We start from the raw sequence: 14,544 nt of genomic DNA on the forward strand, positions 1-14,544 counted from the left end.
AATGGGTCTGGTCTGGGGCAAGGACTCCTCGGGGCAGCTGCTCTTGGTTGGAGAAATCTTTGGTAAAAGAGAGAGGTCTGAGTGTTCTCACCATCACATACACACTTCACACGTGCATCTTTTGAGAACCTTCCATTAATCCCTCCCTTGGGGCTTTCTTTGGAGAGGACGGCTGGAGTCTGAAAACGGGTCCTGTGGAGCAACCCAGCCGGGGCAGGGGTGGGCAGTGTGATCATCTCTAGCCATTGTCTTTCCCACTCTTCCAGGACTGCCCGGCACCCTCCCGCCCGGGAGCCCGAGAGCCCGAGCTGCGATAAGCTACCGGGAGGGCTGATACACCGGGCCAAGGGCAATGACAGTGGGGGGCTGATGTGAACACCCTTTCTCAGGACAGAACGGCTCCCCGCCAGGCAGAGAAAGGCCCGGGGAGCCCCAGTGGGCTGGGGGGGCCCCTCCTCCAGCCTCTGGGTGGCCCCTACAAGGCCGTGCTGCTAGAGGTGCTCTTTGTGCCCGGGGCCTCCCCCTGAGCCTGAGGGGGCCCATCCTGGGCCTCTTGGCTCATGGCCACGTTATCGAAGGCCTCGGGGGCCTTGATGGGCAGCTCGGGCTCCTGGTCCAGGTTCTGGCAGCAGCGGCTGCAGCGGCAGCACGAGGGACAGCCGCAGAGCAGGCAGCAGGTGCGGCAGCACAGACGGCAGCACAGGCAGCAGCGGTTCCGGCAGCAGCCGGACAGCAGCGAGAGCAGGTCATCCCAGGGCTTCAGCGAGTGCATCCACAGCGGCAGGAAGTTCCAGGTCTGCAGCTTCCCCGGCAGGATGCGCGAGCAGCGCGACTGCAGGACATTGAGGACCACCACCACGAGGATCAGGAAGACGATGGGCACCCCCACGCCCACCAGCACCGGCCAGCCGGCCAGCGAGAGGCCGAACACGGCCAGCGGGGTCAGGAAGAAGAAGAAGAACAGGTAGAAGACGGCGAACCAGCGGTACTCGGCCGAGACGGTGCCCAGTCCCTTGGCCAGGCGGATGGGCAGGCGGGTGAAGGGGATCGGGTACCACAGAACGATGCCCGAGATGTTGAAGAAGAAGTGGCACAGGGCGATCTGAAACACAAGAGGGGGGACAGGTGAGTGGGTCTGGTGCCTGGGGGAGTCGGGAGACCGAAGGGTGGTCTAGCAGGCCTCCTGAGCAGGGCAGGGGTCTTCCTGGTCTTCACAGCACAGCTCAGGACGGGGCCGGCCTTACCTGAGAACCTTCTCTGTGTGTGTGTGTGTGTGTGTGTGTGTGTGTGTGTGTGTGTGTGTGTGTGTAGGGAGGGGGAGGGCAAGGGAGGCGACCAGATGAATCACAGCTCAGTCTGCCTGATGTCCTTCAGGCAAAAATCTAACAAGGAACTTCATGAATATGCCTGCTGCCCCCCAGGGTCTGACCCTGCTGCTTCCTTCCTTCTGGCTGAACAGCTCCGAGCTGGTGGGGCCAAAGGAGAGGCCTGCCTGAGAACGGGCTCTCGGCTCCACGGCCCCATTCTAGGCAGGGGAGAGAGGGTTACGGTCCATACAAAATAACGGCACCCGCTGCGGAACTTCATGCTCACTCTGTGCGAGGCAAGTGTTCGCAGCACAGGATGTGGATTGCTTCAGTCCTCCCAACACACCCTCCGAGCTGCTGACCCTCGCGATCCCATGTGACCTTGGAGGTGACTGAGCCAACTGAGGAAGAGGTGAGGCTCTCTGCCCGAAGTCACACAGGTAGGAGATGGTAGAGGTGGGATTCAAACCCAAGCAGCCCGGCTCCGGAGGCCATACAGTTTGCCCCCTCCCCGTGTGCCCACTAGGTGCCAGGCATCATGCGAGGGTCTCGGGACCAGCCTGCCCAATCCGTTAGCCACTAGCCACGTGGGGCAGCCGAGCACGTGACATGCTGCTAGCCCACACTGAGACGGGCTGCAAATGTAGAACACAGCACTTGATTTCCAAGACGTGGCCCAAAACGGTCGAACATCTCAGATTTTAAATCAATTACATGGTGAAATGATAATCAGATACACTATTAAAACTCATCTCCCTGTCTTAGTGTTTTTAAATTTGGCTACTAAACATTTCCCATTACGTAGATGCCTCAAATGTATATTCTACACTCAGATTTCTGTCCAGAGTCTCATCCTGAGAATAATCCTGATGAGATATGGCTCCCAGGTTTCCAACGAGGAAACTGATGCTCCAGGTTAGGTCACTTGTCTAAGGTCACTTGTGTGAAAAGGCAGGACAAGAAGGCAAATGCCATAGGTCTTCTTGCCTGAGTAACCGAGTTGATCCAGGGAGATCCCCGATTCTTCTAAATTCTAAGCATAGAGCACAAGTGACCTCCCATATCCAGGCAGAGTTCCCCAAGAGGGGAGCCAGGAGATGAGAAGTGCCGTTTATGCTTCTTAAATACTCCCCCCCCCACCACCAAGTAGTGGCCATCCCGCCTCTGTTCAAACCACCGCCAGTGATGGGCGTGGTCTCACAGTTTTGAACATAGAGAGAAGCTTGGCTCCTGTTCAAAACCATCTGCTTGCAAGACCACGAATGGGGCAGTAGCCCAGCAGAGCCCCCAGCCCACCCAGCTTTCCTAACCTGCAGCGAGCTCCTCAGGGTATTGCCAGGGCTGGCCAGCGCAGCCAGGATGGCGGTGGTGGTGGTACCGATGTTAGAGCCCAGCGTGAGCGGATATGCCCTCTCGATGGTGATCACACCAATACCTGGCAGGAAAATACAGAATCGATAGTATCAGCCCCAGGGGATGATGGGAGATGGTAATGGCAACAACACGGGGAAGCCAGGAAGAAACTCACCGATCAGCGGGGTCATAGCAGATGTGAACACGGAGCTGCTCTGCACGATGAAGGTCATGCCAGCCCCCACGAGGATGGCCAGGTAGCCAGTCACCCAGGCAAAGGGAAAGGGAAAATCTAGGAGACAGAAGGAAACGAGATCTGTCACAGGCCTTCTATCCTCAGAAGGGCGGGAGCCCAGCAGGCACCTCCAGAGTTCCTGGGGGGGCATGGGCTGGGCTAGACCGTCAGGCTGTACAGCAGCCTCCCCACCCTGCGCCATGGTCGGAAATTACCAGTCGGATTTTTAGAATCCTTTCACCTTGCATATGCAGATGTGGAGCCAAGAACACGCTGAACTGACGTTCAGAAGCAGACAGGCTAAACACACGAGTCCTGGGCTGAATGTTTCCCCAAAATTCCTAGTGCTGAAACCCTAACCCCCAGTGTGATCGTATTAGGAAGTGGAGCCTTTGGGGGCTAATTAGTTCATGAGGGTGGAGTCCTCATGAACGGATTAGTGCCCTTATGGAACAGAGATCGTGCTTCCTTTCTACTCATTCCACAGGACACAGTGAGGAGGCGGCCGTCTGTCAACAAGGAAGTGGGACCTCACCAGAAGCTGACCGTGCTGGCACCCCAAGGCCAGACTTCCCAGCCCCCAGGACTGTGAGAAGTACAGTTCTTTTGTTCAAGCTACCCAGCCTACAATAATCTGTTAGAGTCTCAGAACTAAGAGGCCACCCAAATAACCACCTTCCTCCCCAAAGCACTTGGAATGCTGGGACCTCTGTCCTCCTGCCTGGCCTGTTCTCCCAATGCCATAGATCCAACCTTTGTGAAGGAGCAGGGAGGCAGGGCGGCAGCTCAAAGTCCTATACACGGAGCTCTCGGCACCACCCACATGGGATCAGGCCCTGCATACCCAGCAGGCACCGAGTCACCCAGCTCAGCTACATGGCAGCCTCGGGACGAGAGCCTGGGAGGCAGATATCCTTGGCCCCATTTCACTGAGGTTTCATGGGGAGGCCTTGGCTTGGCACGCTCCCATTGGCCAGGGTGCCCTACTCATCAGGAACTTTTTCCTGGCCAGTGGGGTTGCACTGGCTGCCTCAAGACGCCGAGATATTATCCAGAACCACGTTCTCTTCCCAAGAGTTGAAGGGAAGTGGGGAGCAGTGTGGGCATCCATTACCCTTTCCTAAGGCATCCTGACAGACCCTGAAAGTCCTAAACCTGTCGGAAGGAAGGTCTATGTCACAGATCTCTGGATTTGAACTGGCTCTTCCTCAGGACCTTTCAAATGTGATAGAAGCTTGTGCCTACTTCCCAGGAAACTACCCAAGACCCCAAGGAAGATTAAGGGCAAATGGCATCTTAACTTCTTCGGCTTATCAGATCCAAGAGAGAAACTCCATGCAGGCCATTACTAGGTAAAAATCCCCTGGGAGAGGCCACAGTGACGCCATGCCCTAGGAAGCCCAGAATTCCCGGGGGGGGGGTGCCTACCAGTGTTGAGAGTCTTCTTGATGACAACAGCTACCTGTCCCCGGAGCACGGAGCCAAGGAGCTTCACAATCATGATCAGGCAGCCGCAGAGGACCAGCAGGGAGACTAAAAGCAGAATGACGCCAACAGCGAGATCCGGGAGGTTCGAATCCACAAAGATGTGCTGGCCTGAAAAAGCCACGGAAAGCCCTCGTTAGGAGCACCATGGGGCCTGACCTATGGCTTGGTTGTCTGCTTGACCTACGGCAACCCAGAAAAAAGACACTTCCCAGCCTCCCTTTGCAGCTAAGTGTGACCCTGAGGCTCTGTTCTGGCCAGTGGGACCTCATGAGGCCGGAACGTGAAATGAAATCCTGGCAGTGACAGAGCTAGTCGGGGGCTTTCTTCTACCTCTAAACCCCAGGTTGTGTTTTACTCACGAAACTGAGGATACTTACAACGAAGCGTTTGAGGAGCAGAGTGGGGTAGGATGGGCAAGTCAGAGTTAAGGTCAACCACACGTGGATTACTTACTGCTCAGAATGAATCTGAATGGTGTGGAGGGGAGGAAGAGCAGCAGAAGTACACACAGGGGTGTATAAGGCAAGATTAGAAGAGTTGAAGATGTCGGGGCCGAGATTCCTGGGGCAACAGTCTAGCTTCAAGAACTGGAGCATGATGTAGGCTCACTGCCTCGATCAGTGCGAGGGCCCCAGGGCCTTGAATGGGGCCTGCTGGAGAGCAGGACTCATGACTTCAGGGGGAACGTAGCTGTTCTGCTGTGTGGGCCCCACACCTCCTGTAAATCTGGCTGGCATCTCCCTTGAGCCCAAGGGAAACCAAACCAGATGGAGGGAGCACTCTGGAATCTACTGATGAGTTCTGGTGCATTATGGAACCGCCAGAGGAACTGGGCTTCAAGTCCTAGTTCCGCCCCTCACCGAGGGACCTCGGACCTGTCCCTGAGCCTGTTTCACTGCTGTGAAAGTGCCTAGTTCGTGACTTGGTATAACGCTGCTGTTCAGTGAACCCTTAGCGCGCTGCTTTCCTTCACTTACGGGGCTTCGCACAGAAAAAGAACACCGTCAGCACCCCCCGGACAGCCCATGCCCGAGGCTGGCGCTCTGCGGAGTTCCACTCACATTTGGCAATGTTCTCCCTGAAGGTCACATTCTTGGTAGTCCAGACGTTCAAACCGTCCAACCAGCAAAGGGAAGACGAGGTGCAGTTCTCAGGCGAGGGGACAGTGACATTCATTTGAGTCTGGATGACAAACATCGGGAAATGGTATATATAGGCCACAGACTCACTTCCTGTGGGGACTGGCCCGCAATGTGGCAAGTAGGAGGGAGACACACATCAATGTGTGTGTGTACGTGTGAGGCGCTGTTTCCACAGGTGCCTCCACAAACGGGAACACAGGTGGCCAAAGGTAAGTGGGAGACAAGAAAATAACAAGCCAGGAATAATGTATCCACAGTGTAGGGTGGGCAATATGGCCTGGGTCAGTCCTACCGCGTTGTCTGTCCACCCGGCATTCAAAGATTTGATGTTTCCTTAAGGATTCTCACGGGCCAATTTTGACTTCCTCTTACCTCTCATTTGCCCACACTGAATTAAAAGTTTAGCTTAAAGCACAGATGCAAGAGTTTGCCCACCCAGCAACCTTCTTAGAAACTTACCACATTGGTAAAAGTTTTGCACCAAATATTGATCAGACTCTTGTTTTTGGCTGCTTCAGCATTCATCGCGATGTCGTTGAGAACTTTCTTATCCAGCTGCGGAGACAACAGACAGAGCGTCAGCACGTCCTCAGCACTGAGGAGGGACAGACACGTAGGAGGTTCTATTCAAGGGGCTTCAACAGTATAAGCCCGACGGGGAGCCCCAGCAGGGGCTCACTTCATCTGCACCCCCAGGATGAAGCACCGCACCTGGACACTGGCAGGTGCTTGACAAAGAAATGAATGACCGTATAAACAACGGGCTGGTAGCCAGGAAGCGTGAGTAGATGGTCCTCGGATGACAGCAAAACCCAGAAGGCAAGGGTGATAAAGGGCAAGCTCTAAGCTGACCCATTTTCCAAGGCAACCACCATGAAACCTTTTAAAATTTCAATGATATTTCAATGACCCTAGGGAGCAGAGAAGCTAAGATGAGATGAAGGGAAGGACAGGAACCTTCCTCTTTGGCTAGCAGCAGGATAATACTTTATCCGTGAGCCCACAGGTGCTGAGGTCGGTAGGGGAGTAAAATGACCCCAAGCATCCAATGGAGTTTGAGTCTTGAGAAGCACTTGTCACCCCTCCCCGCCCCCCGTTCCCACCCCAATAAAGATGACACGTGTTGAAGTCAAGGAAACCAAAAAGGCCAGTTCCTCTATCAGGTGTTCCTGAAGTCTTGCCTCCCGTGGCCGGCCTTCAGAGGCAACCAAAGAGCAGCGTTTATAGACCCTCGTCCTGCACCCTGTCTGCCCAGTTGGGACGGGTAGGGGGCTGGGGGAAGGGGGGAAGTTAGTTGCTTCCTTTTGCTCTGAAGAAAGCTGGGTTACCTGGATTATGAGCTTCGTGAAGGGGTCTGTGATGACTTTCAGAAGTGCTGGGGCATCTTCTCCATTCTTGAACTGAAAAGTCTCCACCACCAGGTCAGTCAGGATCTCCAGGTAATGGGTGGCCGCCTCCAGGGGCAAGAGCACTAACACAGACAGCCAGTTGAAGAAGTCATGGACAGTAGCTCCTGCAAAAGCCCTGTAAGGGTCCCACCCCAAGCCAACAGTTGGATTAGTCAACAAGCAAGTGGGCACCAGTCTAGGCAGGTCATGGGTGGCACTGTCTGCCCGGGGGTGGGGGAGTCACCTATCTATGCCTACATTCACATTCTCACAGCAATCCCCACGTGGGTGGTATCAATATCCCCATTTGGCAGATGAGGAAACTGAAGGCCAGCAAGCACAGGGGACTAGAAGACCACTGCCTGGGTGCTGAGTCCAGGACCCTTCATCTCCCCCTGCCCAGCAGAGCCTTTCCCACCAAGCCAGGCAGCACTCAGTTCTCTCTGCTGGGGCAAAGGGGGCAGACAGTTTATGGCTGCGACATGAGCTAAGCCACCGTTTGGAAGTGCTGCATCGAGACCACTTCTGAATCACACCCACTGAAGACAATCTTCCTTCAGAAAGGTGGGGGCCGGTAGTATGACGGTAACCAAAGCCCTCAACTGAATTCTTAACTTCGTTAAGCTCCTGACACTGATGAAACATTCGAATGGCCTGCACAGAAAACAAGGCCAATATACACCGAAATTTCTATCTGAGAAGGTTTGCACGTTCCCTTAAATTCCATCCTATCTCCAGACTAAGAAATGAGATTTTTTTCCTCGATAAAAAAGTTTGCCTTTAAAACACATCTGCATATTGGGGCGCCTGGGTGGCTCAGTCGGTGAAGCATCTGCCTTCGGCTCAGGTCATGATCCCCAGGGTCCTGGGATCGGATGGAGCCCCACGGATCTGAGCAGGGAGCCTGCTTCTCCTTCTCCCTCTGCCCCTCCACCCCCCACCCCCACACACACTCGTGCTCTCTCTCTCTCTCAAATTAATAAATAAAATCTTTTTTAAAAAACCAAAACACCCAAAACCAAAAAGGGACATGAACACACAGAAGCTAATGAGCATACGCGGGAAATGCTTAACTTCAATAGTAAAATGTATTTAAAATTTATTTACCTGTAAGTACAAATCTTTACCTACCCTATCAGCTAATATTTTTAAAAGTGACTTATTCTTCCTAGAGAAGGTAATTTTAGACTTCTTCATAAAGTGATATAAAGGGATATAAATATTTCTTAGTAGTTTGGCAAAATGCTTTAAAAGCCTTATAGGGGACAGATATAGTCATTTTTCTAGAAACCTACACAGGTATTCCAAACCACCAGGAAAGAATGATGCACATCTCTGAAGATGTTACTGAAAGCAATCTATTTAAATAATGTAAACGAGGGGTGGGCTAGTTCAATTATATTCCTATGTGCAGGCACTTTCATAGATCATGTTTATATTTGGCAAGTTTATATTTCATATGTAGCAGTGAAAAGAGCCCAGAATCTGGAAGAAAACCTAGACTGAGTCCCAGCCATGCCCCTTAGGGAAGTTATTTAACCTCTGTGTTTCTGTATTAATGAAATGGGGCAAAGCTGTTCAGCTTCTTGGAAAGTTCCAATCAGCAGCCCCCCTGGATAATGTGTATCATTACTGTGACCCTCGGGACATTTCATCAGGGACCAGAGAAGGGTAGCCATGTCTGCACAGACATGAGCAGCTTTGAGGACCTCTGTCGCCAGCCAGTTCACCAACGGAAGAGGAATGACATTTGCCGCCCACCCAGCCAGCCTGCTTAATGCTGTCTGCCCCACCCATGCGGTGACAACGTCTCGTGGACCAGCTACTTCTGTTTTATGAACTTCTGGAACAAGCCCATCAGTTAGAAGGCAGGCTGAGAATGTGCTTCATCTTCCCATTGACCTTTGGAAGGAAAGGGTCCCCTTTGCCTGTTTCAACCCGCCCCCTTTTTCAGATCTTCTGCATCCACAAAAACTACATTTGCCTTTTATTGGCATGCAAGTGAGGAACAAAGGGAAGGTGGCAGGGGTTGAGCTCAGCCAAAGAGGAAGCTTTAGGAGCTTATAATTATTTCTGACTAAGCGGGATAGTAAATGCTACCCTAACTGGCCTTGTTTTAACCACACCAACACGGCAGGGAAGCTTCTAGCTAGGGCTTGTATTTGGGGAGCTCTGATTGCATGCCAAGTACCTTGCTAAGCATTTACCTGTAGGACTGGGTTTAGTCCTATGGACAGCAGTGGTGACAGCCAATTATCCTGGCTATGCAGACCAGGGGGCAGAGCTTCATCAACTGTAAGTGTATGACGCCAACCCCCAGCTGTGCTTCACTACGGCTACGTCTAAGAGCTCGAGGAACAGCCAGCATGTTCTCATCGGCGAGTTAAAGGTTGTTATGACAACCTGGCCCGGCAAAGGCTGATTCTGAGCCTCCTACCTTCTGAACTCATTCCGGTCTCCCGCCTGCATGAGCGCCACGATGGTGTTGGTGATGGAGGTCCCAATGTTGGCCCCCATGATAATGGGGATGGCAGCACGCACAGTCAGCACTGGGGGGCGGAAGAGAGAAAGTCAGTGAGTTAGCAAGCTTAGGAAGGCAGCCTGGCCATGTTCCCGATGTGGCCCAAGGCAGACTGACCTCAGTCAAGCTGGTAATTGCCAAAGCAGCCTTTCCTAACCATTTTGGGGCCGGCACCAGGCTATGAATCTGACGCAAGCTAGGACAGCTCATCACAGAAATATGCACGGGTACCAAAAAACATTTCCAACACGTAATTTCAGGGACTCCGCAGACTCCCTGAAAAAGCCCTTCTGTGGACCCCAGTTTAAAAGTGCCTTTCTAAATTTCTCTGTCCCTATTACAGATGCAAGGCCAGCTTAATGGAGAACAGGGAACAATGTTTAAGGGCTTGTGTATTTATTTCTGCAAATTTCTTTTTCTAACACAATCAGTACACTGCCACAATGTTCTAACATATGAAAGTAAAGTTGTATTTTAAGATTTTATTGATTTATTTTAGACATAAGAGTGTGTGAGTGGGGGGAGAAGCAGAGGGAGAGGGACAAGCAAACTCTGCACTGAGCACAGAGCCCAACATGGGGCTCCACCCCACCACCTGAGCCGAAATCAAGAGTCAGACACTTAACTGACTGAGCCACCCAGGTGCCCCAAAAGTAAAGTTATTTTGAATACCTTTTTCTAATTTAGCCCAGAAACGTTCTAGTTAATTTTGCTAAAAACACTGGTTTAGGACGAAAATTAACCTGTTCAAATTGCGCCCCCCCCCCCAGTATCTGTCCCAACTTAGCCAGAGCAAACTATCGGCAGGCTCCAGTTTGGAATGCCAGCTTCCCAAGCTCAGTTGTCCCCAAGCCAATTTGTGATGGGGATTATAAGTCTTTATTCTCAGCACTGAGCAATGACGGTAATGTTCTCATCGAGATGGCCCAATATGGCAGCCACTGGCCATGTGTGACTATCGATCCCCTAAAATATAGTTAGGCAACCTGGCAACTAATTTTTATATTTTAAATTAAAATTAAATTTAAATAAAATCAAATAGCCATATGTGGCTAGTGGCTGCTGGAGTGGACAACACAGTTCTACAGAATTCGGAGCTGAGTCTTCAAGCCTCGGCGACTATTTTCACACCCAGCCACGGGGATGGAAACAGGAGGCTGCCTGGGATGAGGCAGGACACGTTATCATTGCACAAGACAGGAAGACACCGGTGACCAGCCTGGACATATTCAGAGTAAATCCCAGGCTCCCCAGCTGGACAGGGAAATGCGTGCGGTGTGTCTGGGCCCAAAGGCTTCTGGACTCACGTGAGGAGGCCACCATGCTGACGACGATGGACGAGGAGGTGCTGGAGCTCTGTACCAGGACAGTCACCAGCACTCCAATCACCAGCCCCGCCACGGGGTTGGACATAATGGAGTTGTTGCTGAAGAACTGTCCGGCCACCTTTCCTGAAAAAAGCAAGCGCACGGCCACAAGGACGTTAGGTGGGCAATGGATACACCGTTGTCTCTTGCCACGGGGCAGGTGGTGAGGCCAGCCTCCAGCTCGGCTCGTACCTATGGAATCTTACTTCCATGTGCTTCCTCCCCGAGCTGCCCTGGTGCCATGTCTCCACTCTGACCTAGCTCCCCACGTACCCCCCCACCCTCATTCCTCGTCCCTTCACCCCACATCCTCCCATACTTCTGCCATTCCTTCCAGCAGCAAGGCCCCCTCCAGCCTTCTCTGGTCAACAACATGGCCTCCATTCTACTTGGCCCAATGGGTGTCAGTGAGTCTCCTGATGCCTTAATTCAGGTCTCTGGGATGTACTCCTCATTCAGAAGATATATCCCCCAGGAATGGACATTCTCATTCTTCTCCATCCACCTTACCCAACCCCCATTCTCCAGCCCCAGCCTAGCCTCCAATGCCTAAGACCATCAATCCATTCCCCAACCCATTTATTGAAGACTGAGGCCCAGAGGGTGGAGGCCACTTGTCAGGTACTTAGAGAGTGAAACCCCTTGCTGACTGCCTTGGACCAGGGGGACTGGGAGTGGCACCCAGGAGGTCGGTCTGTCCCTCATTCACCCCCCCAAATGCTCCCTCCCCCAATTCTCCCAGGTCACAAAGACGAGTTCTAAAGAAAGGCACCAAGGGGTACAGAAATCCATGGTCTTGCATGTCACTGGGATCTGAGTTTGGACCCCAATATGCCAGCTCTAGGCTGTGAAACAAAGGGCTGGGCAGTATGACGTCTTTCAGCCTCACATGCTCTTCGTAAGCGAGCAGCTTTTGGGAAGGAATGTGCGAGACCCCAGGAGGTATTCAAAGTGCTGGCAAGCAATGTCGTCACCCATCAGGGGAACACAGGCGACCACGCACACGCGGATCTCACTCCTGTGCCCCGCCCACCCTGCACAGCCACACTCAGGCCTGGAAGATGTTTAGTCACCGCTAAGGATGCAGATCCACCAGCCATGGGACCCTGTCCTTCTCCAAGGAAGGCCCAGCCCCGACTTCCCACAACTGCTTTGACCTGAGAGCACTCCTAGTGAATGATCTCTTCAGGTGGGAGGCCCAGGACAGCAGGGATCCCTGACACAAGTCCTTCTGTCAGACAGCTTCCTGTGCAGGCTCGGTGGACACAGGAGGCCGACAGCTTGGAATCGGCTCCAGCCCTGGCTGCTGGCCTGAGCTACCTCGGCCGGTCCCAGCCCCTTTCCAGACTTCAGTCTTCCCTTCTGTAAAATGGGGGCATGACTTCACAAGAAGTGAGGTGACTTCCCGTCCTGAAACAGGCTGAGAGGCTACAACTGGAGACGGCTTGCTGAGTTGTGACCACGTGAACCAAGTACCATGAAAAAACCCCCCCACCCCAGATCTCTGTGGCTTTCCTCCGTACCTCCAACCAGCTGGAAGGCACTGCTGAGGACGTCCAAGGAGCACACGAAGAAGTAGAGAAATCCCAGCAGCAAAATGAACTTCCCGATTCCTTGGAAGACACAGAGAATCTTCCCCTTGGTGTCTCTCTCTGGGGTAGGGGAAAAGGGACGAAGGCTGTTAGTGCCTGAAACTCTGAAGTTCAGCAATGAGCTCAGAACCCCCCCTCTTCCATCCCCCACGCCTCCTCCAGGAGGCCATAAGCAAGGCCTAGACATGGCATACAACCATGACTGCAGCTTTCAAAGCAATTACCACCGTAGTCCATTTAGCTGAAGCCTGTGGTGAAGTGTCTCTAAAGGATTAGCATCGGGGAGGAGGGTTCAGTGGAGTCTGGGGCACCGACAGGCAAACCAGACTCCATGCTCAGCCAAACCAGTGTTGCTGGGGGAGGCAGTTAAGGGCACTTGGCACCTGCTAAGTGTGGGGTCAGAGATAATGGCTCTCCTAAGCACCTTCAGAACAGCACAGAATACTTTCTAGAACGTGGCTGCAAGGTAGCAATCACAGCCTCCATTTGCAGAGGGCTTGGGCACTCACACATCCTGGAATGCTGTGTCCTTGGATGCTATTTTCTCTGCTATTTCTTACGGTGGTTCTCACCTCCTCCCTCCCAGCTGTCTGGTCTGCAGACAGACCTACACCCTGCACCCGGAAAAGAAATGCAGCATTTGCTTGCACGCCAGCAGCCGTGCTGGCCGCATATTCTATCTCCTGGAAACCCTCCTCCATGCCCACGTTTAGGTGAGGAAACCCCTTCCCCATCCAGGAGCTCTCAGAGCTGGGGCGTCTGCTCACCGCTGCACCCAGAGCACAGCTCCCGAGACCCTGTCGGCCCACAGGGGTTTTAAGGAGCAGCACAGCGCTTGGCCTGGTTTGTACCCCAATGCTGGCACATTCGCTCAAAGGAGAGAACAAAAGATCCCCCAGTTCTCACACTGTGCTTGGACTCGAAGCCTCCAAGGCTGCCAGGAGGTATCCCTAACCAGGACCTTTGTGTGCAGGGCCTCGGAGCAACGGCAAGAAAGAGGACAACACTGTGGAGCCCGAGAACCCAACCCCTCACTGATGGGGGTCCCCCCTGCCTTTTACCTGACCACTTGATCCCGGTGTCCCGAAGCTCGGGCAGGTCCCAGGGGTCTGCCACCTCGGCGGGCTCGTCTATCAGTGCCACGGTGGAATAGGACGGCAGAAGCTCGATCTTGGTCACAGGCGCCCCGGTATCATCTACCCAAACAAGCAACGGAGGCCATGAGGAATTCGGGTCACACCTCTGAGTCTCCCGGGGTCCTCTCAGGAGGCCAGGCTGGGGCAGGACGGGCAGCACTTACTTTTGTTGGTCTCCTTGCCTTTCCCAGGGCTGGTGGACTGCGGACTAGTGGTCCCTTCCACATATTTACCAGGGTTGGGCTGGGCATTTTCCAGCTCGGGCCAAGGAGCCATGGTCTGTGGACGGAAAACAGAGCTTAAAGCAGCAGCCACTAAACGGTGTCACACTCAGGGGCTATGACAGGAAGAACCAGTGGCCGCAGAGATTCGGGAGACATGCAGGGGGTTGTGCTTATATATCTTCCAAGGGTGGGCTGTTGAGCACCACATTTCCACCTCTGGGTCTCCCTCAACAGCTCGCCTCCGCTGTCGCTACACCAAATCACTTTAGTATTTTTTCCAGTCTAGCCTCTAATTGGCTGACCTTGCTTTGGTTTCTCTCACTTCCTTCTGTCAGCCTCTGTCTTGACTCTTAGTCAGCAAGGGGATGCGAACCCATCCATTTGCATCAACTCACAGAACACCAAGTCCTCAAATCCTCCGATGGGGCCCCCATCGGCTTGTTATTTCTAGACTGCAGGTCTCCGCTGAACCTCATCCAGTGGACGTAACGTACACGTAGATGCTCATACAGGTCCTACCTACTTTACCTACTACCAAGTCTTCTGTGAGCAGCATGACATGCTGGAGCTGGTTAGAATCCCAGTGGTGCCACTTATCAGTGGGTGTGTGTTTAAGAATGTCCTTTTTTATCTCTGAGCATAAAGGCATAAATGTCTCCCCATCTATAAAATGTGGATAGTTCTTCATACTTTGCAGGGTTACGAGATTAAGGGTGATACCTAGAAAGTGCCTGGCACCAAGCAAGCAATGAGGGCTATGCTATGTGGCCTGGATTAATGACCCATTGTCA

At 53.0% G+C, this 14,544-nt stretch overlaps 1 protein-coding gene across 1 annotated transcript in view; it reads right to left on the minus strand.

The window, feature by feature from the left end:
- The window catches only part of SLC34A2 (solute carrier family 34 member 2), a 14,643-nt gene extending 838 nt beyond the window's left edge, over positions 1–13,805 (minus strand). The window contains exons 1-12 of the mRNA XM_040624918.1: positions 13,694–13,805; positions 13,455–13,589; positions 12,325–12,453; positions 10,742–10,885; positions 9,351–9,462; positions 6,854–7,049; positions 5,985–6,080; positions 5,445–5,565; positions 4,324–4,491; positions 2,836–2,952; positions 2,618–2,742; positions 518–1,102 (exon numbers count right to left, since the gene is read on the minus strand). Coding sequence (XP_040480852.1) covers positions 518–1,102; positions 2,618–2,742; positions 2,836–2,952; positions 4,324–4,491; positions 5,445–5,565; positions 5,985–6,080; positions 6,854–7,049; positions 9,351–9,462; positions 10,742–10,885; positions 12,325–12,453; positions 13,455–13,589; positions 13,694–13,805 — 2,040 coding nt within the window. The remainder of the gene's footprint in view (positions 1–517; positions 1,103–2,617; positions 2,743–2,835; positions 2,953–4,323; positions 4,492–5,444; positions 5,566–5,984; positions 6,081–6,853; positions 7,050–9,350; positions 9,463–10,741; positions 10,886–12,324; positions 12,454–13,454; positions 13,590–13,693) is intronic.
- Between the last annotated feature and the right edge of the window lie 739 nt (positions 13,806–14,544).

The sequence above is a fragment of the Ursus maritimus genome, unplaced genomic scaffold (assembly GCF_017311325.1).
Source record: "Ursus maritimus isolate PB19 unplaced genomic scaffold, ASM1731132v1 scaffold_8, whole genome shotgun sequence".
In the NCBI taxonomy this organism is placed as follows: domain Eukaryota; kingdom Metazoa; phylum Chordata; class Mammalia; order Carnivora; family Ursidae; genus Ursus; species Ursus maritimus.